Source organism: Crinia signifera, chromosome 4 (genome assembly GCF_055691185.1).
Source record: "Crinia signifera chromosome 4, ASM5569118v1, whole genome shotgun sequence".
NCBI classification, from domain to species: Eukaryota; Metazoa; Chordata; class Amphibia; order Anura; family Myobatrachidae; genus Crinia; species Crinia signifera.
The window spans coordinates 129363643-129387156 of record NC_139220.1 but is presented as its reverse complement, the minus strand read 5'-3'; the positions used below and the strand labels follow the sequence as shown (position 1 = coordinate 129387156).

Here is a 23514-nt window from a genome sequence, read left to right as displayed (position 1 = left end):
TTATCACTCTCACGAAGGCTTAGTACATCTCGCCCTAAATGTTTAGTTAAGGGTGTATTTTTCTACCTCTCCAGCCTACCTTTGTGTCTCTACAATAGGCCTTAATGTGTCACTGCCAGGTGCCAGATGACATCCCCACAGTCAGGATTTCGGCTGTTAGTACACCGACCTCAAAATCCCAACTGTAAAATACCCAACAGTTAAGGTGTACGGACACCTGACGGAGTGCAAACCTTCCCGGCGGCAGGGACACATGCGATCCGTTGTGATGGATCGCATGCTTCCCGCCCCAGAACGGGTGGTCGGACGGCCAGCCGGTCTGACCACCTAGGCGGGTCCGATGCGCACGGGACCGCGCATCGGACCCGACCATGTCAGCGAGAGGCGACTTGGTCCGATTTAACGGGCCGATTGGTCGAAATCAGACCAAATCGCCTCAATGTATGGGGGCTTTTAGAATGACAGGGCTCTTCTCCCTAGTTGGGAGTCCAGCAGTTTGGCAAGCCCCCAAGGTGCCTCTCTGAGCTAGCCCCACCCTATCGGAGTACTGGCAGTCGGGCTTCGGATGTTGGTAGACACCCGTCACTGCCTCTATGTAATGAGGTAATTATGTTGGCAGGTAGTAGTGCATCCTGCAGCCAGAAATCACTGCAGTGCTGTATGTTTTTGGACCTCCAGATACCTCTTAAAAGCAGGTCCAATCACAGGAACCAGCTTAATGCCTGGTCCAGCTGGCAGGTGTCCAATTGTATTGAATAGGAGACTGGTGCGTGCCATATACCACTGGCTCTTTTATCTCCCACTGGACAGGAGAGGTGGGACACAATGTTGCGTTGCCAACACCAGCTGGTAAGCACACGAACATGCTGCTCACTAAGTCGGGCACTCGGCGGAGGCTGTCTGGCCGGAGAGATGTGGTTTGGCAACTTCTACTGTAGGCAGCATTCTAAAAAAAATAAAAATGTCCAGGGCTTGAAGTGCCGGTAGATCATACTGTAGCATACCATCACGCTGCGAGCACTGGTTTGCATTTCAATGTTCATTAAAGTGACCACCATTAATCTTCATTAGCAGTCATGTAAAATGCACATATTCTAAAATGTCTGCAGAATATAAGCACACTGTTGTGAACATCCCAAGTAGTGAATTTACCTGTACAATTCACAGTTTGGCTCCAAGAGGCTCTTGTTTGTTTAGCTGATAACATTATCCTTTGTATTTGTCACACCTATGCCTTATGACAGTCATTTATGATGGGTGTAGCTTACATCGGTGTATAAAGGCCCCCATACACTAGCCGATTTTGGTCAGATTTCAGCCAGATCAGTCGGATCTGGCCGAAATCGGACCAAAATCGGCTAGTTTTGATGTCCCCTCAGATCCGATGCGCGGTCCCGTGCGCATCGGATCTGCGTCGGGTGGTCGGACCTGCTGCACGTCCGACCACCCGACTTGGGACCTAGTGGGGCGGCGAGGCGGTAGAGGGAGCAGGGGGGGCTGTGGACGCTGCGGGGGACACAGGCGGCATAGAGCCGCGCAGAGGGAGCCGGCGGGAGCTGTCAGTATTGAATAAAAAAAAAAGCCCATACAATGCATGGGCGGCCTGTGATTGGCTGAGCGCTCTCTCAGCCAGTCAGCAATTGGCTGAGAGAGCGCTCAGCCAATCACAGGCTGCCCATTCATTGTATAGGCTTTTTTTTTCTAGCACTGACAGCTCCCGCCGGCTCCCCCTGCCCGGCTCTATGCCGCCTGTGTCCCCCGCAGCGTTACCAGCAGCGGGGGACACAGACGCTGTCCCCGCAGCGTAACCAGCAGCGGGGGACACAGACGCTGTCCCCGCAGCGTTACCAGCAGCGGGGGACACAGACGCTGTCCCCGCAGCGTTACCAGCAGCGGGGGACACAGGCAGCGTTACCAGCAGCGGGGGACACAGACGCTGTCCCCAGCAGCGGGGGACACGGACGCTGTCCCCAGCAGCGGGGGACACGGACGCTGTCCCCAGCAGCGGGGGACACGGACGCTGTCCCCAGCAGCGGGGGACACGGACGCTGTCCCCAGCAGCGGGGGACACGGACGCTGTCCCCAGCAGCGGGGGACACGGACGCTGTCCCCAGCAGCGGGGGACACGGACGCTGTCCCCGCAGCGTCCCCAGCCCCCCTGCTCCCACCTCTGTAGCCCCCCCCCCCCCCCTGCTCCCCGGGTTTTTTACATGTGATAAATCGAGACGATTTATCACATGTAAAAAATGGCACATCAAGTGCCAATCTAATCAAGCTCCCCCGGGGAGCAGCCGGGGAAGCTCAGGGGGAAGTCGGGGGCGACTTGTCCTAAGGACAAGTCGCCCTAGTGTATGGGGGCCTTAAGATACATTTTTTAATACTATACTTTACTGATTTGTAAGGATTGCTGAATATATAAATACGTAACACTTTTTTTTGTTTGTTTCAGTGATGATCATGTCAAATTCTTCTGCTTTCAAGTTCTTGAACACCAAATTAAATTCAAGTATGTATGTGTTGTGATCTATTTTGTTTGTATAATTCTACAGTGCTAAATATAAAAGTATTGGCTTTTAAATATGAAAATATATACACATATTAGCCATGATGGTAAAAAAACAACATAGTGTAGCATTTTCTAAAATGATGTCCTTACGCATTGTCTTTCATAGGGCAGATTGGAATTCATTAGTTTCTGTGCTGATCTCAGAATGCTGATAATCATGGGCAGGAATCTTGAACATCAGGAAGTAATCCTGCAATTGGCATATTCCATAGGATAAATGTTGCCAGCGGCATTAAAATATACTCTATGCATACAAAATAAATAAAAAGATATTGTCGCTGCTTGTCTTTGCCACTGTAAATCCATAAGTATATTGCATAATGAAAGCCAGTAGTATTTATATTTTCACTAGTTATCAACTTTTCCAGCAGCGTGGGGTTTAACTGTCCACTTAAATGATTGAAAGAGAAGTGATGACTATAGAAACCACTGCACTTTTGTTCTGCACTAGTATCTGTTTTCGAACTGCAGCATCAGTGAGTGCGTGAGGTACTGAGTGTGTCAGAAAGGATGTGTGCATATCTTTAAGTTTTGCTGTTTATAGAGATTTAGACCTCTGTTTTTTTTGTACAGTTTATGCCACTGACTTGACTAAGGCTATTTATAAAATAATGCAGAATTTGAAACCTGTCATTGTGCTTGTACTTATGAAGGCACGAATGTGTTTGGAACTCTTCATTTAATTTTTTTTTTTTTTAATTCTCATGCATCATTTATACCCCTTTCACATCGCACTTTTAAAACGGTAAATTGCCGTTTTTTTCCCTTTTTAAAACGTTTAAGCCTGCACTGTGAATGCACCACAGCCGATTTACCGTTTAAAGTTAACTGGCATTAATTGAACTACACGGTTCCTTGCCGTTTTTTGTGCAATGTGAATGTGTACAATGTGTCTGAAACGGTATTTCAGGCAAACAACACAAGCTCCCCTTTAAAATGACAGGCAATGTTGACACTCTGGCTTGAAACGTGTTCGGGTTGAAACGGTTTCACTGCTATGTTGAATGAGACTTAACCGGTATTTAAAACGGTAATCTGCAGCAATGTTAAGGCTCTGACCCGTTTTAATTACCGTTTTAAAATACCGGTTTTTAAAACATGTCGGCGATGTGAAAGTGGTATTAGATACATTTGTTTAAGCATTGTTGTGTATTGCTACAGGTATTCTGAGTTGACATCACTGCAACAGCAACTAATAAGGGAAACTCTAATCACATGGCTTCAAGCTCAGGTAGATACTGAAACTCTAAAATTCACCTAATATAGAAGTGATCCTCTGCAGTCACCTGCAGCAATATATTCAAGAGCAAGTTCTACTATATACAAATGTGTCCTCCTACACCAGTGGTCAGGGAACTCTGTCGTCATTATTCCACACAGTGCATGTTTTGCTGGTAACCCAGCAGGTGCACAGGTGTACTAATTACTCAGACACATTTTATAAGGTCCGCAGGTGGAGTTAATTATTTCACTTGTGATTCTGTGAGGAGACCTGCAGAACATGCCCTGTGTGGGGTAATGAGGACCGAGTTCCCTGACAACTGTCCTACACCATTGCTGCTCTTATGCCGAACATCTCCCCTCAGCATGCAGGTCTAGTGAGAGCCTAGAGTATTTTGGGGTACATTAGTGTCTTTAGTGATATCTTAAGGTACATAGACACTGGGCGTTTTTGCCCAGTGTGAAAAACGCTGGCCGATAAAGTAACCAGTGCTACACACTGAACAATTTCTCACCTGGCCAAGCAGATGAGCGGCTTTCAGGACGGCTTTGAATATCGCTCTGCTATGCAAACCCCCCTCCCCTCCTCCTTCGGCACCGGGCAGGGGGAAAGCTGTTAAGTGTGTATGCACTGAGCGACTTTCCCCGCAGCGATGAATGCTATCATCGCTGTCCATACACGCTGGGCATAGTCGTCCAGTGTGTATGGACCTTAAAAGACACAAACTAGGTGATTTTGAGCTCCGAATAACCGGAGCTACTTGGAGCTCAAAATCGAATAGTGTGTATATAGAAGTTGGTAATACACGTACAACAAATTATTTTTCAAATTCTTTATTGTAAGGACTTTTCCCGACTTTTTACCTGGTCTAAATACAGCAGACCCTCTTGCTACTGCAGATCCTTCTTAGCCTGGTACATTTCAGGCACTGTGCATAGTGCCAGGAGGACAGAAAGAACCCAACATCACTACCAGGGTGTGAAAACAATGTAAGGCCTCCTGAGGAAAAAGCAGTAGACAATGTGGTATCAGTGGGGGTAATACAGGTTTAAGTAATGGCTAGGAGATTCATGGTGGTAGAGATGCAGAGGTTTTGAGTGGGGAATCTCCAATCCCTGTTGCGATCCCCCCTGAACCGCCGCCGGCCGCATCCCCCATAGGTATCTATGGGGGATGCAAACCTGCCCGATTTATCAACATTGGGCAGCCCGGTTTAGCATCCCTGGGCTATCGCCATTCTGAGATGGCGATAGCCCATTGTAGCCTATGGGCGGCAGTGCGTTCGGCGGTGGTCAGCGCATAATCGCGCATGCGCAGACCCCCCTGCTTCTTGGTCAGCGCTTCACAGGGACGGGCTCCTTTCGGAACCCTGTACCTGCGCCCTCAAATTTGATACATCCCGACAGAGTGATCGCATTTTACAATGCGATCCTGGACGGTAATATTCCGCCCAGATCGCATTGTAAATTGTATTTATATCCTCTTCCCTAATCCGTGCAGTAGGTAATGTTAACAACAAATTATCACAAACCAAGCATGCTTTTATAAACTGTAAATGTACTTAGGACCTATTTGGATGAGGACAAAATTTGTTTCCAATAACCTTATTTTTTACAGCATGGGTCTTCAAACTGTGGCCCTCCAGATGTTGTGAGACTACAAATCCCAGCATGCCTTGCCACAGTTTTGCTGTAAGGGTATGTTAAAACTGTGGCAAGGCATGCCGGGATTTGTAGGGCCACCGTTTGAAGACCCATGTTTTACAGGCTTACTGTGGCTTGTATGCTTATTCTACTTTATGATTTTGTTTCTGCTACAGATGCTTAATGCACAACCAGAAAAAACGTTTATCCGTAACAAAGCTGCACAGGTTTTTGCCCTGGTTTTTGTTACAGAGTACCTCACAACGTGGCATAAATTCTTCTTTGATATTTTGTCCGTTGTTGGTCTTAACCCCCGTGGAGTTGATCTTTACCTCAGAGTCCTGATGGCTGTTGATGCAGAGGTAGTAGATCGTGATGTCATTCATTCTCCAGAGGTAAGCAGTATGCCTTGAGATTACCATTTTAATTTGTGTTTTTAAATAGGTAATTTTTTTTCCTGAGAGCATTAATTTTTCTGCCATAAAGGCTGAGGGACTTTGGGCCATGTTTGCAGATTGGGAGTTCAGGAGCTGGCACTTAAATACTAATTTATAGCTTACAAATGTAAAAAAAAAAAACATTTCAAATGCCAGAGGAGGCACATTTGAGATGATGTAATTTATATTTTGATTGCAAGTTTATTTACACTAAAGTTGGATTGTGCGCTGTTTGTAGCAGTGGACAGCATGTAGCTGAATCTACTCCCCCCAGTGCACTCTGGTCTTCTGTGAGACTTACCTTTTTACAGAATGTGTTGTGTATTTATTCACCGCTTCGTCCACTGGTAGCAGCATGGGATCCTAATCAGGTCCTGTTGACTATCAAGGAGGCTCCATTAGTTACGTAAAAGCAGTTTTTTCTCATGCCTGTTGCCTCGGATTGGCAAGTTTCCAAGTTTGGAGGCTTTGTCTTGCAAGCCGCCTATAGTCCTATTCCATGTACGCTTTTTACAGTTTCCATTTTAGGAACATTGTTTCGGTTTTACACTTAAACCAGGAAATTCTTTCCAGTATTTCTTCCATCCTTCAGTAACACTAGGACTGTGGGTATGGAAGGAGCTGCAGCATTCACATCAGATGTGCGGTCGTACACCCTCCTGGCGTCAGGGAGTGGGGATCGCTTGCGATACATCGCATGCAAAAGGGCTGCATCCCTGATGGGTCAAGGGGAATTGGATGCGTCTTCTCCCGTAGGAGGAGTCACATAGTTTATGGGGGCCTTGAGCTTCAGAGTAGTGTTTACTTTACTACTGTAATTCCTAGTTCTGTGCTCCATCTGGCTTCAAGACTGTACTTTTAGAACAGTATCATTATTTCTGCACAAAACCAGATGATTTTTATTGACAATGTAATAACTTATATTCCATATTTTAAATCTGTATGACACGGTCTGTGCCCATTCAGTGTACTTGCCAGAACATTCTGGTAACATTAAGATGTTGCTGGTAGGTTATTGTCCACTTGCTGGCTGGACAACAATATACATGTGTCCAGAAATGGAAGCCATAACATATTGCTGCAATTTGAGATATGGTGATAATCTGCACTCTCCATATACCCTCTATAATCTTCCTGCCTCTTAAAGAAGTAGAAGCTTTTACTGTGCCTGACAAAGTAATGTAATGTAGACTTTACAGATTATATTCTATAACTTCATTTTTCAGGAAGCACGCAGGAATACATTATTAAAGGATACAATGCGGGAGCAGTGTATCCCCAACTTGGTGGAATCATGGTACCAGATTTTACACACTTATCAGCACACTAACTCTGAACTGACGTGCCAGTGCCTTGAAGTAATAGGATCTTATGTCTCTTGGATAGATCTTACGTTGATTGCCAACGATCGGTATGAATTCATCATATTATGCACTTAAATATTGTATACCTGTGGTTACTGTTAGTATAGTAATTTCATATAAAACCACACTGTGGGGTTACAGCTGAATGATCTGCATCCTTCTGTAATGATCTTTCAGATTCATTAATTTGCTGCTAGGTCACATGTCAGTGGAAGTCCTCCGAGAGGAAGCATGTGACTGCTTGTATGAAATTGTAAATAAGGGAATGGATCCAATTGACAAAACCAAATTGGTGGAATCGCTGTGTCAAGTGTTACAATCTGCAGGATTCTTCAGTATTGATCAGGTTTGTGACACTATTTGAATAGATGTCGACATATTGTTTCATGATCTCCTTACTGCTTCTCTAGCTAATGAACAATCTACTCCTCTTTTGCCTTTAAACTTTTGGAACAACTTGTCTTTAAAAGTACATTTGTTTTAATATCGTTCCCTCCTCAAACTGCTGCAATCTGGCTTAGGAACTTTTAACTCAATAGGAACAGCATTTACCAATGTCATTAACAAGTTTAGTACAAACATCTAAGGGCCATTTATAAATTATTTCGTCTTGACCTATCTGCTGCCTAGTACAGAGTAGAGTTTTCCTTTAAGCTTTCCACTATTGGACAACATGCAACTGCAGTCTAGTGTCCTGTGCTGAAGACGCCCAAATCTACTTCTATATAGATAGAAATATAGATATGTCAAGTTGCATGTCTGCTGCGTGTAGCAGCATTCTATAGTGGTACCGCTTGCATTCGCAATCTCCGCTAGCACCATTGAAGTTCATGCATAGTGAGCACATAATTACGTGCATGCCCCACGACTCAACGAGACATCTCTGTAAATCTCTCCACTTCCACCCTCTTGGTGATTTTTCAGTTCTAAAATGTTTAATATTGAGTTTTATATAAAAAAAATTATTACTTTGTGGTACTGTTACTAAATTAAAGTATGCACCAAATGTGTCTACTCCTAAGTATTTGTGTTGAGTAGGGAATAAGATAATTGTATAGTGTTTTCACAAAGATCATGGCAGCACATCCTTGATGCAGGGGGCTTTATATACTGCTTTGAGATTACCTACTTTTCTTGGCGCAATCACCGGTGGCGCTGAGGTATCACCTCTCTTGCTGTGGCCCTCTCAGGGTGAATTAATCTCCCCAGCCTAAAGATTTTCTTCTTTATTTATTTGGGGGGGGGGCCCTTATTGAGAGCACACGTAATTGCAGTTATCCTGAATTTGCATCTCTCCCCTCTCCCCCTCCCCATATGTAAGAGTGCTATTTAATGTTCACTTCAAATATCGTGTTTTTTGCATTTCAAATATTACTTTTATTTCCTGATTTTCCTTTAGTAGCACTTTACGTACAAGAGCAGGAGCTGATGGCATTGAAATTGCTGCACTGCACATTTTTAGTCAAGCTCTAGTCTATTTTTGTTTCCGGCCATTGAGCTGGTGCTATGATTTAGGTATATCTGCTTCCTGCACACCCACATGTAATTGCTGAATGGTTTGCACTAGGAGGAAGATGTGGATTTCCTGGCCAGATTCTCAAAGCTAGTGAATGGAATGGGACAGTCTTTGATCATCAGCTGGACTAAATTGGTGAAAACGTGCGATATGAAGAGTGCCCAAGACACACTGCTGTCTATTGAATCTAAAGTGCCTCTGATGTTGCAGTTGCTCGTCCATGAAGACGACGATATTTCTTCTAATATCATTGGATTTTGTTACGAGTATTTGCACATCCTGAAACAGGTTTGTAAACAAAAGAGCTTTGTTGCCTTTCTGCATTTATATTGTACTTTATGCAATCAGGTAAGGTGGGATCTAGATTGTCGTACAGCCTAGTGATCCTTTTGATAGTGCAAATACCATCCATTGCCTTAACCATTGCACTATTATAGTGCAGAATAATGTCCGTTTTAATTTACCGGTTGATGGTTAAGTTTCTGATTAAGCATGCTGTTATCGTGGTTTAAATAAAACACAAAAAACTGTCTGTGCTTTATTTGACAAATACACATTTTGGTTGATCTGGTTACATCAAATTAATATTATTCTCCCTAATTGTCACCTAAAAGGGCTATAAGGTACAACAAGTGTCATTATGAAAGGATGTTTTTAAAATTGACTACCTAGGCACTGAATAGGTATTTGTGAACTAATGTGATACCTTCTGTCACTTTCCAGTTGGTTTTACTTTCGGAGCATCAGAAGGCTAATGTGGAGGTAAGCAGCCCTCTATTATTCCTGCATGGGAGGTGTGATTCATTTATTCAGAACTGAAAGTTGCTTTAGTAAAGATAAAAAAAAAAAAAGAAAAACCAGTTTTCAATACTTTTCATCTTCTCTCAAAGCGGAAAGCATTCACCCGGGTACTAATTAAGTCACCTGTGCTCAAGCCTGGATTTCACTAAAACCTGCACTGTTGGTGTGCCTTGAGGACTGTGGTTGGGAATGCCTGCTCTATGCACTTTAACCTTTTTATATTGTGATAATTCCACAATAATCAAATATGGTGTATAAATGTCAGCACATTGTCTGTTCCTCTACTCTTAAAGAGCAGTCTTATTCTTTCCTGTTGTAGGCTATAATGCTTGCGGTGATGAAGAAATTAACATACGATGAAGAATACAACTTCGAGAATGAGGCGAGTGTATGAGCGAGTTTGCACACTTAAGGGCCCACCCTGCATTTTCACCCAATTGTGTTGGAAGAGTGTCCACTTCAGACTGTGACAAGGGCACAGGTTCTTCCTTGGTGAGGGTATACAGGCTCCACCAGCATGTGTTATTTGAAGACTAACTCCATTAGGGATAAACAGATTATGCCCCTTCTGTAACCCAGTCAGTGGGAAGTTGCCACAGCAGCTGAGAGGCTGCAAGTGAGCTGAGGTTGGCCGCTGCTGGAGGATTTGTTTCCAGCAGCCACCTACAGGCTCCACTAATTGTATTTAATCAGATGTGACTGTCTCAGGGAAAGTGGTGTGGACAAACCAGGCAAGCTGTTATGAAGCCTTTTGCAGTTTACTTGCATTCTAGATAAAAGTATCTATTTGCACAACGCACAAATAAGGATTTGATTCTGCAGTCCATTTAAAGAGAAACGTAAGCCTAAATATTTCTATACCATTCTTTAAACACTGGGGACCAATTCTCTCCCTGGGGCTTTCCAGTCTGATAAGGCATTCTTGCTTTCACTGGGGATATCCTAAAAGTCTGTAGACACGGGTAAAGCCTCCCGACCTACCAGCTGATTCTTGCTTTTGCATACTTTTGTCTTACCTGAAACTTAAGGCCCCCACACACTAGAACGATTTTTTGGCCTATTGTCCGATTTCCGACCGATCGTCCGATATATCTAACGATAATCGGCTGATTATCGGCAAAAATCGGCCGATATATAGGATGATCGGTCGGAAATCGGACAATTGGTTAAAAAGTTGTTCTAGTGTGTGGGGGCATTTAGGCGCCCAACATCCCTTCCAGAGAAAATAGGATATTTGTTTTTTTTTTACTGTTTTCCAAACCACTTTTTCCTGCCCTGGTTTCTCAAACACCTTATCTGTAAGAAAACCTTCAGAGGATGACTGCTGGCCCTTTTGGGGACAGTATGGTTTGTAATTAGAGTAGCATTTGGGAAGAACCTCCACTACATGTGTAATCTGTGTGAAAATGAACAGAGCTAGTGGACATTTTGGAGACTACTACATGGGGAAAAGTAGAAATCTCAGTTTAAATTTGTGTTCTAGTGAAGGTTGTCTGGAAGCATAGTTTGCAGCAGTGTTTTTTTTTTTTTTTGTGACATTTTTACAATGTTATATTATGTACTGTATTTGCAATTCATTATATAGATGTATACAATAAATGCTAATTTCTCTGTAATCATTTGTTTTAAAACAAAACAGGGTGAAGATGAAGCAATGTTTGTGGAATACAGAAAGCAGCTGAAATTATTACTGGACCGACTTGCACAAGTTTCTCCGGAGTTATTGTTGGCTTCTGTTCGCAGAGTTTTTAATAGTACACTACAGTAAGTTACTGTGCAGAGGTTTACCCATTGGGTACAAACTTCTGAATGGTTCCTAAACACATCGTTCATTTAATCAACAATATTGTAGGTTTACAAATTTTTGTAATGAAAACTTGGAGTTTATCCTGCCTGGCTGCCACACATTTGCGAGGGTGATTCCCTCACAGCGCCTGCGAACGAATGTTACACCGTAATATCCATTTGCAGCCTAGGGGTATCCACCCACATCTATCGATGGTCGATGACCATTGAATGATCTCAAGTCACTTACATATGCGTGGACTGCATACATTGTCAGATCTTAGCCCTTAACCATCTTGGAGAGATCATGTCCTTCTAAAATAAATGCACTAAGTGGTTGCGTTAGTTGAGCAACGGTTGTGTGGCCTTTAGGCGGTTAGTTGAGCAACGGTTGTGTGGCCTTCATTCAGCTTTTCTATGTAAAGTAAGATGTGTATTTATGAATAAAAAATGTGAAATAAGTCTATTTTCCTATCTGTAACTTCAGATCTTTTTCTCTGTCATCCATAAGGGATACTAAGGATTCACTTAGTACTATGGGGTATAGCTGGGCTCTAAAGGAGCCTAACTACATAAAGTAGTTTGGGAAATTATCTCTAAAGAGTGGTCTAGTGTTGAGAAAAGAATAGGAGCTGGAGTCAGAATTAACAAGATGTACCCATTCAAGGATGACAAGTTCTTAAACTGGTGTGTCATTCCAAAAGTGGACGCTGCAGTAGCAGAACTCACATCTAAACTCACAATGGACAGGAAGATGGAAAATTCCCTGCGTAAAGTACATTCAGCTTCGTCTGTGTCCCTTAAATCCAGCGTGGCAATAGCGTCAGTATCCAGGGCCCTGAGACTCTGGGCGTCAAATCTTTATAAAGATATTGAAGGCAGGATTTCTAAGGAATGTTGCTTACAAGTCTTGAAATAATGCAAAAAGCTATTGAATATCTCTGTGAATACTGTTTAGACGCAGTGTCCTTTTCAGACAAGACCATGGCGGCAGGCATTACTGCAAGAAGAGCATTATTGCTCAAGCCATGGAGTGCTGATGCTAGCTCTAAGAATAAACTGACCACTCTGCCCTTTGAAGGTACTTGTCTATTCAGAACAAAATTGGATACTATGATCCAAAAATGATCAGGAGGAAAGTCGGTCCGTTTACCACAGGACAGGAGGAACAGCTTTCCTGTGCCTGTTCCAAATAAGCAATTGTATAAGGAAGCTAGAAGCTATCGACCTGGTCACCCATATTACAGAAGGGGAAACTCAAATACAGCCCGTCAGTCCTTTTGGCAGTCCTTTTGAAGAGGCTCGAGATTGTGACTACGATCAGATGATAGAAGTAGGAGCCAGACTTCTACATTTTGCGAAGGTCTAGAGAGAGTCGGTCACAGACAGATGGGTCCTGAACATCATTGAGGAAGGCTACAGAATAGAGTTATTGAAAATTCCCTAACAAAGCGGGTTTGGGAGTGGATCGTTAGGTCTACAACAACTAGGTCGACAGGGAATCAATTCAACATGGGGTTTTTCACTGTTTTTTGACCCGAATGTCAACACAGTCGACATGGACACAGTTTCAGGTGCACTGCTTCACTCACAATGCTTCGGGCGCGGTGCATCGCTACGCTCGGCACACTATTTTGCGCTCTCCCACCACACCCTGTCGGCTCAAAAAAAACAGTTAAAAACCCAATGTCGGCCTTGCCCATGTCGACCTAATGCTTGTGTCAACCTAATGACCTGTTGACCTAAACCCATGTCGACCTAGTGGTGTCAACCCAATGCTTGTCGATTTTAGTTGCTGTAGACCTAATGACCATATCCCGCAGGTTCATGGAATCGCGTGTCCCAAAAAGAGAATTGGAAACAAAGGCTCTGCTTGGGAAGATACAGCAACTATTGGATGCGACGGCAATAAAACTTGTGCCAGAAAATCAACGCAAGAAGGGGTTTTATTCAATCCTGTTTGGTAGAGAAGAATACTGAAGGGTTCAGAACTAACGTGGACCTAAGAGATCTGAACTCTTTCATAAAACTATCAAAGTTTTCTTATGGAGAATATAAATTCTATAGTAACAGGGATAAGAAGACAAGAGTTTCTAGTATCCATAGACCTCAAGGATGCATACTATCATGTGGCGATATGCCAAGGAGACAGAAGATTTCTGAGGTTTGCAGTATTGGGTCAGCACTTCCAGTTTACGTGCCTCCCAATTGGCCTCAAGACATCCCAAATTGTGTTAACAAAAGTGTTGGTTTCCTTAATTGCGGAGTTGAGAAAACAATATCCAGATCTGGCCTTACATGGACAACCTACTGGTGGCTGGGAAATCTAGGGAGAAAGTTCGACAAAGAGTCAACTTTACAATAGAGTGACTTCAACGCCATGGCTGGGTCATCAACAAAGAGAAAAGCTAGTTACATCTGACTCAAGCGATAAGTGTTCCTGGGAGTTTGGATAAACACCGAATGGTTTTCCATTGCGCTTTCTCATGAGAGGTGTCTCAAGATCCAGCGCCTAACAAAGTCATTGTTACAGTTGAATAGGTTTCTGCTGTTGTTTGCTCTTGATGATGGTCATGCATACATGTGATATTCTGAGCCCAATGGAACATGAGGGACCTACAGTGGCATTTGCTTCCATTTATGAAACAAGTCCCACGGTCAACAAACTATAGGTCTAAGTCCCAAAGCAAGAAGATCAGTGTGTTGGTGGACAGACGGTTTAAGCATAAAGTTTTCCAATCTGCAGAACCCAAGCTTTCTGTTCTTGATTACAGACACAAGCATAGTAGGTTGGGGAGCTCATATGATCAGGGTTTCAGTTCAAGGAACTTGGTCCTGGGAAGAAAGTCAAAGGTTCTCAAATGCAAACTAATTACTGGCAGATGGAAGGCGATTTTGTCTCGCACAAAAGATTCGGCAGTCCCATCTGAGTGTGATGTCCGGCAATGAAACAGTGGTCTTCCACATCAACCATCAAGGTGGGACAAGGAGCAGAATACTGATTGCTGTATCAGAGAAAATGAATGTATTAGGCAGAAAGGAATCTTCTATCCACATCAGCGGTATATTTCCCTGGGCCATAGAATATAGTCGCAGACTTTTTAAGTCGATAGAAAGTTCTCCCAGGAGAATGGAAATTGAATGCGGAAGTGTTCAAGCTGATAGTGAGACAGTAAGTGACCAAAAAAGTCAGTTATACATTTCTGAAATGGGTTCTTTAGTGTTTTAAAGATATTAAAAGCTTTATAATGTAATATTTAAGACCTCTCCTGAAGTCTCAATATTTTGTTTTTGTTATATATCTTTAATTTGCATTTAATATGTTTCCCTCCTATAGAAACTGGCAGACTGCTCCCTTTATGGATGTGGAAGTTGCCATCCGGTTACTGTACATGTTGGGCGAGGCTATCCCGGCATCCCATGGAGCTCACTTTTGTGGTGATGCTGCTAAAGCAAGTGCTCTGCAGGATATGATGAGAACGGTAAGTGTTGTTTTGTGTCCTACAGGGAAAAGCTGGCATACTGTAGTTCTTCCTTTCATTCCAAAAGTGTTTTGTAAACTCCCTCCACTTTACCGTCAGTTTGGATAGAATTTATTTTCATATACCTAATAATTTTATTGGCAATGTATTCTGGGGTTAATTTTGTTGGGAGACAATTAATTTACCAGGATATTTTTGGATTGTGGGAGGAAACCGGAGTACATGGAGAAAACCCACACAAGCATGGGGAGGACATACAAACTCCACACAGTTATGGCCATGGTGGGAATCGAACTCATGACCTCAGCGCTGTGAGCTAGTACTGCTAACCATTACACCGTCTGTGGGAACACATGGTATTTGAAGGTTAACAACAAGGATGTGATCTACATATTTAATGCATGACATGGATTTTTTTTTTCTGCATAAATTTTGTTGTTGAACTGTAATTGATGCCCTTACAATTTCCCGTTCCAGCTTGTGAGTTCTGGTGTGAGCGCGTACAACCACACTTCCGTTACATTAGAATTTTTTGAAACTGTTGTTAGATATGAAAAGTTCTTCTCGGTGGAACCTATGCACATTCCTAATGTTCTGGTAAGTATTTAACTTGCTTTATTTAGGTGTATACAGAATACATACATTTACCTGTATTAGTCATGTTTTATACATTGAAAAACTATATTTGACATTTAAACTTATTCATGCCCCTTCTGATAGTAGAATAATAAATGTTTTGTGAGCATATTGTCCAACGCTTTTTATGTGTCTTACACAGGGCTTAAAGTGGTCATGCAGAGGTGGGGTAACTCCTTTCTCTATGCAACCTAATAACCCCGTCCCCTACCCCCATTAGGCAGAGACCGGGCCAGTGGTAGGGTTTTTGCCCTCCCCCTGCAAACTAGAATGCTTTTCTGTGAGAATTACTGTGCAGGGCCAATGTGGAGGTTAAAATGTTCCTTCACCATTAGAGGTAATGGTACTCACTTCCACCCCTTCCCCCTCACTTTAACCCCTGGTTTTACTATATTTTAGCATAGAGGGGTATCCCGACAAGGTCAAAATACCAACATATAGAATGTGCAGGTGAAACAGTCAACATGACTTTTGGTCGACATGGGTTTTTCACAGTTTTTTTTACCCGAATGTCAACATGGACACAGTTGGACGTGAACCGCAGCCCCTCGCGTTGCTCGCTTCGCTCACTATGCTTCGGGCATGGTGCCTCGCTGCGCTCTCCACACTATATTTTATTCTCCCACCACGCCCTAGTAGGATAGTAGGGCATGAAATACCGCCTGTCGGCACATGTTGGGTCAAAAAACAGTGAAAAAACCCTGTCGACCCAAAGTCATGTTGACTGTTTCACCTGTACATTTTGACCCATTCGGGATTTTGACTGCATCTCAACTGAGCATCTGTCACAGTTGAAAGTAGTATTATACTTGCCTAAATGGCCCGTTGACCATGTAATATTTGCGGCTAATTCCCTAATGTGGGTTAGCCACAAATATTCAGTATCCACCGACTATATCATGGAGGGATGTCACTTCGCGCTCTGTCTCACCTCCAATATCTATGATGGAATATTTCCGATACCTGCTGCGATCCCTCCTGCGCCACTCACAGCCGCTTTTCCCAAAGGTTTCTATTGGGTATGCAATGCTGTCCGATGTACCAATATTGGGCAGCATTGCATCAGCTCCCGGGGCTACAGCCTTTCTGTGATGGCAGTAGCCCATTGTAGCTTATGGGCCAATTGCCACACTACCGGCAGGGCGGTGCGGTCAGCACTAACTATGCATGTGCAGATTACTGGCACAGCAGATTACAGGGGCAGGCTCCTGTCCTTGCCTCTGCAGAAAGGTACATTCTGACGTACGGATTGCATATTGCAATGCCATCCTGGATGGTAGGTCCCACCCATATCGCATTGTATATGTGATCCCATAGTAAACTGACAATGAACAGACCACATTCTAAGTGGCTGTGATGGCAAATACACATTTCTCAACAGGTAATTCCACAAAAGAATCCCTGACTGAGAAATAATTAGCAGCATACTTTTATGAGAATCAAGAGTGATTAATATGCACATCATATGTAGCACAAGTCCTGATCTGCCTCTCCTTCTCGTGTGCCTATTTGGCACTTCCTTTGATGAATTATTTAATTCTGGTTACCCATGGATTACAGTGAGTTACACATTGAATCATGAGAAATACCTGGATGCTGCTCATACACGGGTGATAAACTGCGCGTTTTGAACTAGATTGCAATGGCATTCTGTACTAGTTACACCTTGCACTTTACTTTTGGTATAATAGATCCTCAGTGTGTAGTTCATACCTCCCCAACCTGACCCTCTCCAAGAGGGACCGAATGCTCCTAACATGTAACCTTGGCACTACATTACAGCAACCAGAATTGAGTTTAAGCTAATGACTTTACTTTATACATACTTATTTTGTTTCTGTCCCCGGATGATCTTATTTGTGTGTAAATTCTCCTAAAATATAGCAGCTTGGGACAGTGACTTAGTGACAGCAGGTGGGATTTACATAACTAGCTGTTTGAAGATCAGTAAATGCAGCAGCATATTATAGTATTAGATATACACAACTAGCTTGTTATGTTGCACAAACTGTGCATTTGATCCCCTGTATTATGTACAAATTGGCAAACAAACGTTGAAGTTGGGTCTTTTATAAATAGGCTTTTTTCTATTTTGTTTTGTATCCTTCGGGAAATCCTATGCATTAAATGCATAGATTACTAGATGTATGACCAATATCCGTTAGTGCCCGGTGCACACTATCAGAAGACGGACCTATTATCAATTCGAACCAGTGCTTTGTACTGGTAATTGAGTCTTAGATGTACAGATGACTCTGCATGTGGATAGCTTTTCAGTTAGATGTAATCTGCTAAATGTCCTCCTAGTCAGCTCTTAAAAACAATAGGGTAGGCTATTTTAGTTTTTATTACTATTATTTACATGGCTTTTCTGACTTGTATTTTTTATGAACTACTATTAATTTCAGATGGCATTTTTGGATCAGCGAGGACTGCGCCATTCTAGTCCTAAAGTCCGTAGTAGAGCAGCCTATCTTTTTTCAAGATTTGTGAAATCTCTACAGTAAGAACAATTCATATAATCTGTCTAGATCACACATCAGTGTTTATTAAATGTACTTTTATTTGCTGCCTGAACACGATTTGCCTGCTGCAGAATACCCATTTTCTAACCTTGAGTATTAAAATCCTTCCATTGGACCAATATTTTTTTTTATTTAGTTTGTGGTTGCACACAGTTTGCATTTCAGTCCAAGAGAAAATGTTAAGATCCTCTCATTGAAATAGGGCTGTAATCTGGACAGTTGAGGGGTGAGGGATGGAGGGGGGGTATTCCATAGCTGTGAGAGTATTTTGCCTTCGGCAATTAACTTGTGGAAGCTGCTGGGACCCATTTCAGTGGCTTTCACATTTCACTAAATTGGCTTCTAAATGTTCTCTGAAGCTGACCATGACCCTGTATCTCTATAAAAAAAAAAAAAAACATTAATGTCTGTGAGTAAATGAGAAAGGACCATCCTGTTTTAAAGGCTGGAAAGTTAAATCTTGTAACCAGCTTTTCTGAATGACTATTTTGCATAGGTGTTCTGGTGTTGGGAAGCAAATGGGCATTTGCTCCTAAACATTACCAGATAGTTATCTGGTTGGAAAGATAAAGTATTTTTATGGCCAGACAGTTACTGTCCTCCAGTTTCTAGTCACTGTTTCTATGTATTGGAAAAAATTACCACTAGGCGCTCGGGATATAGATAATGAATCAATTAGATATACAAATATATGAAAAAACTTTATTACATGAATATTGAAAGATAAATATAAAAATAAATTTACTCAAATAGATAAAATATTAGGCACTGTAATAAAAATAAATAAACAAAAAATACACACATAGAAATTCATTAATATCAGATTTCTGCCTCGTGATGGCAATACATTAATGTTGGGCAAAATGGTCAGGTGGAGACCCTTAACTTTGTAAAAAAAACCCAATGGCCCACTTTAAGATGTTAAAGTCCACACTGTGGATTGGGCAACACCTGTGGATTAGAGTCCCAAAAGTATCTTACAGTAAGTGTGTGGCAAATGCAAAGAACAGTTTTATTGATGGCTCGCTTACGTGTGCAGATGTATGCTTCCCTTATATTTGTGGGTGGCTTGGTGTCCAAGTTTGATGGATTGCCGTTTAGATGAACAAGCCGGCTGGCACACTTGAATTGGGTGAGCGATATCCACATAAGCTCCATCACTTGCACAGCGTCTCCCCGCTGAGCTGCCGGGATTAGGTAACCGGGTGAAACTGCCTTAGCGTGATGGGGAGAGCAATCTTTAGTGCACCGGGCAGGAGGCTCATTGATGCCGTGTAGAAGCCGGATGACGGCGCCTGCCGTTGTATGCGTGCACCGCTGCGAGTATCTCCATGCTGGGGGTTTATTTGTGCAGTAAGCACTTTGTCAATTCCCCTTGGATGGCCACTTGTTAGGGCAGGAGCTTGTGAATCTTCAAGATGCGTTTCGCCGCACACTGGGCGGCTTTATCAATTGTTTCTACGTACATGAGATTTCCAAAAGTTTAATTTCTGTAATGTTTATTTATTTATTAGCAGTTTCTTATATAGTGCACACAGATTCCTCAGCGCTTTACAGAGAATATTTGACCATTCATATCAGTCCCTGCCCCAGTGGAGCATGCAATCTATATTCCCTACCACATGTACATGCACACACAGACATTCTAGTGTTAATTTTTTGGGAGCCAATTAACCTACCAGTATATTTTTGGATTGTGGGAGGAAACCGGCGTCCCCGGAGGAAAACCACGCAAGTACGGGGAGAATGTACAAACTCCGCACAGTTAGGGCCATGGTGGTTATTGAACCCAAGACCTCAGTGCTGTGAGGCAGTAATGCTAACCGTTACACCAAATGTTTAACATTTAGTTGCATGTAAATACTTTCCCACAGTTTAATACCATCACTTACCCTGTTGTCTTATATATTTTCTCAATTTACCTAGTAAACATATGAATGCCTTTGTAGAAGACATTCTGAGACAGATTCAAGATCTTCTGGAACTCTCTCCACCTGTAAGTTATTGTTAATTGAACACTGCTTTTTATTGACATTTCTACTTGAAAATGCACCAGTAACTTATCACAACAAGCAATTGAACAGTTCTAATGAATATAGATGAAGTGCTAATGAAAGTATTTGGAACATTTAGCTTTTAACACAGTAATGGCTAATCTTGACACTCCAACTGTTGTTGAACTACACATCCCAGCATGGCCAAATAGTAAAATTAGTAGAGCATGCTGGGATATGTGTAGTTCAACAACAGCTGGAGTGTCAAGGTTAGCTATCACTGTTTTAACCCTTTGTTGCAAATTTGCTACATACCCATATACATAAGGTACCGGTACCTTATGTATATGGGTATGTAGCAAATTTGCATATATAGGTATACTATTACATGGTGTATCAAATTTGCTAGAGCGTTTTTTCAAAATAAATCTTTTATTTTTTGCCTGTGATTTTTATTTATTTATTATTGTTCCTTGTCAGTACAATACACAAGAAGCATGAAAATATAAAAAAAACATGCAACGAAGGGTTCATCTTTAGACTAATTACATTTTATCAAAATTGTATAGTGCCATTGTGACACTGACCATGCAGAAAAGTATACTGCAGAAAATGTCAAATAGTAAACGGCAGGCACTGTATGTATGATACAGTACTTATGTCTACTAAAGTATTTATAAACGAAATAATAAAACTTGTTCCTAAACCAAAAACAATAACCATTTTTAAGCACTGTAATCGAACGCCACCAGCTCCAGAGGCACTGATAAATCAACCCTAATATCTTATACTTAATACCCTCACCCCTATCCCAAAGCTAATGGGCAGACTCGACCATATGGTTCTTATCTGCTGAAAAATTGTGTTCCTTTTTATTTACTGGTAGACTTCAGTGCCATGGAATCTCTGAATGATTATGGTGGTGCACACTAATGGATGCCCTAACAATCAGCATTTGTTTCTTACATGATTCTATAAACTTCATTAAAGAGCAAGTAATGCCACTATTGTATACTCCATGCATACTCGTGTATTAAAAATAATGCATGATTATGGTGGTGCACACTAATGGATGCCCTAACAATCAGCATTTGTTTCTTACATGATTCTATAAACTTCATTAAAGAGCAAGTAATGCCACTATTGTATACTCCATGCATACTCGTGTATTAAAAATAATGCATTATCGAGAATAAAATACATTAAGTAACTGGAAGATTTCTACTTGACTAAATGTCCTTTCACTGCTTTTCATCTGATTTGAGTGCTTTTTAAGGGCACTAGGTGAATGACCGGTAGGCAGACATTGTATTTTTTTTTATTTAAATGCACATTCAGATTCTCACTAAAAATTTCCTGAAGATGGACGGCACCATGAGGCAGCTGGGAATCCCATACTCTCCCGCTCACACTACCCTCATCCCAACTCTCCAATCCTCTTCGAGCATGGTTTTACATGTTCTATTTATATTTGCCAGTATAAATATTCTCAGTGGCATGTTTAAGGGCTTGTTTTACTGGGAAATCTGTGTAAATTCCACTGATAGCACCTTTTATATTCCCACTGGGTCTGTTTGGCAAGTGTGCTGGTTTCTCTCCCTCTGGGTCCCTTACATGGCTGGGGCAGACTTGCTTTTATCCCCCTGTGTTTTCACTGTGTGTTTATATCTGTGTACAAGTGTGACTGTTTCTTTCATCATGGGGAGAAAGTGCACTGTATGTAACACCAGGTTTTCCCCTTCCCCCGCTGACACTCATGTGTGATCAGTGCAGCCAGCTATCTCAGCATAGTGAGGTCTCTGGGGGGGGGGGGGACTTCCTGAAGCCCAGTGGCTGAGTTCGATGAAGGCTATGATGAAGCAGATGTCTCAGCAAATGGCTGCTACACAGCACCAGTCTCAACAGTTACAGGTGTCTGTGGAAGGTCTGCAGAAATCTGACAGACTGGTTGCTTCTTCCTCAGGTGTTAATGCACCATCAAAGCATGGGATTTTAGAGGTTGGCTCTGACTTCGAGGAGAAGCAGGAGGAAGAGGTTTTTCTAACTCTAAACCTCTTATTGTGGCCATCAGAGATGGTAGTTATCCCTGCTGATGAATCTGAGGTGCGGCAATCCTTTTTTCTTTACACAGAAAAAGGCTAGTGTCACCTTTCCAGATGCTAAGGATTTGGAAGACCTTTTCAGGAAAGCTTGGGCATCCCCGTATAAAAAATTCCAGACCAGCATCTAGTGTCCACCTTACCCTTTGCTCCAGAGGGCAGAGAGGTCAGAAAATCCCGCCATCGGTGGATGCCGACAGTCCTGCCGGTTCCAGGGGCGGCTGCTTTGAAGGATCCGGCCGATAGAAAGATTGAGTTCATGTTAAAATCTGTTTACATTGCTGCGGGTGCGTCTCAGTGGCCTATTGCTGCTGGATGACTCACACCATTCACTCGCGGGCGGGTCAAATTCAGGAAGGCCTGTCGGGTGGAACCAGGTGATATGACAACCCTGTTTAAACACCTTCAGGATACCAGGCTTGTCCTTTGTGATACCTATTAAGGAGGTTGGTGTCATTAACGCCAGGACCTCCACTATGGTGCTCTCAGCACACAGATCCTTATGGCTGCGTGCGTGGATGGCTGATGCTGAATCCAAAAAGAGCCTAGAGGCACTTCCCTTTACCTGGAAGTGGTTGTTTGCAGGGTAATTGGACGCTTGGATTTCTAAAGCCAGGGCTGGAAAATCAACCTTCCTCCCCTCAGCAGCAGTTGCTGTTTTTCGGTCACGTCTGACGTCTTTCCTGACAGGATTCCTGGGTATGGAATGTAATTTCTGTAGGAATGTGTGAAAGTATTTTATTTTTTTCTTAGAACAAAATGTAATGAGATGCTAATATGGACCAAGCCAATATTCTATCACAACATTGATAGCTGCACAGAAATACCATTCACCTTATGGCTGCTTTCATTTTGCGGCTGTATTGCACTGCTGAGTGCCCAAACACCTTCACCACCACAGCTAATATTCTGCTACTTTATGTAAACACCATTATTGTACTTCTGTTTAATGATGTTTGTATAATGGGCCCACTAAATGTACTGTGTAATTGTGTTGATGGGTACATTGATGATGGTTTTCGTAGCACAGAGGCATGCATTCATGTGGTTAAACCTTTTTTAGTTTGACTTTGCAGGTTAAATTAACCAAATAAGCTGTTTATTTCTCTATAGGAAAATGGTTTCCAGATGTTGCTAAGCAGTGACGACCAGCTCTTTATATACGAGACTGCTGGTGTACTTATTGTAAATAGTGACTACCCGGCTGAAAGGAAAAGTATTCTAATGCGGAATCTGCTAAATCCTTTAATGGAAAAGTTCAAAATTCTGCTGGGGAAGCTGGTAGTAGAGCAGGATGAGGAGAGACAGACTGTATTAGCAGATTGCCTTAACCATGCTGTTGGATTTGCCAGGTGTGTACCATACACCGCTTTTTTTTCCACTGCTCTCAGAATAAAGGTATAGCATACACATTTAACTGAAAACATTAGGTTCACCAAGCTAC

At 42.4% G+C, this 23514-nt stretch overlaps 1 protein-coding gene across 3 annotated transcripts in view; it reads left to right on the top strand.

Annotated features, from left to right (window-relative positions):
- Window positions 1-23514, top strand: part of XPOT (exportin for tRNA) — a 54235-nt gene that overhangs the window by 17898 nt on the left and 12823 nt on the right. For all 3 annotated transcript variants that reach the window (XM_083182445.1, XM_083182444.1, XM_083182446.1), the window contains exons 4-17: window positions 2450-2506; window positions 3728-3797; window positions 5608-5826; window positions 7095-7279; window positions 7410-7578; window positions 8800-9036; window positions 9472-9510; window positions 9869-9931; window positions 11189-11313; window positions 14672-14816; window positions 15294-15413; window positions 17861-17955; window positions 19904-19973; window positions 23184-23422. In XM_083182445.1, the coding sequence (XP_083038571.1) occupies window positions 2450-2506; window positions 3728-3797; window positions 5608-5826; window positions 7095-7279; window positions 7410-7578; window positions 8800-9036; window positions 9472-9510; window positions 9869-9931; window positions 11189-11313; window positions 14672-14816; window positions 15294-15413; window positions 17861-17955; window positions 19904-19973; window positions 23184-23422 (1833 nt within the window). The remainder of the gene's footprint in view (window positions 1-2449; window positions 2507-3727; window positions 3798-5607; window positions 5827-7094; window positions 7280-7409; window positions 7579-8799; window positions 9037-9471; window positions 9511-9868; window positions 9932-11188; window positions 11314-14671; window positions 14817-15293; window positions 15414-17860; window positions 17956-19903; window positions 19974-23183; window positions 23423-23514) is intronic.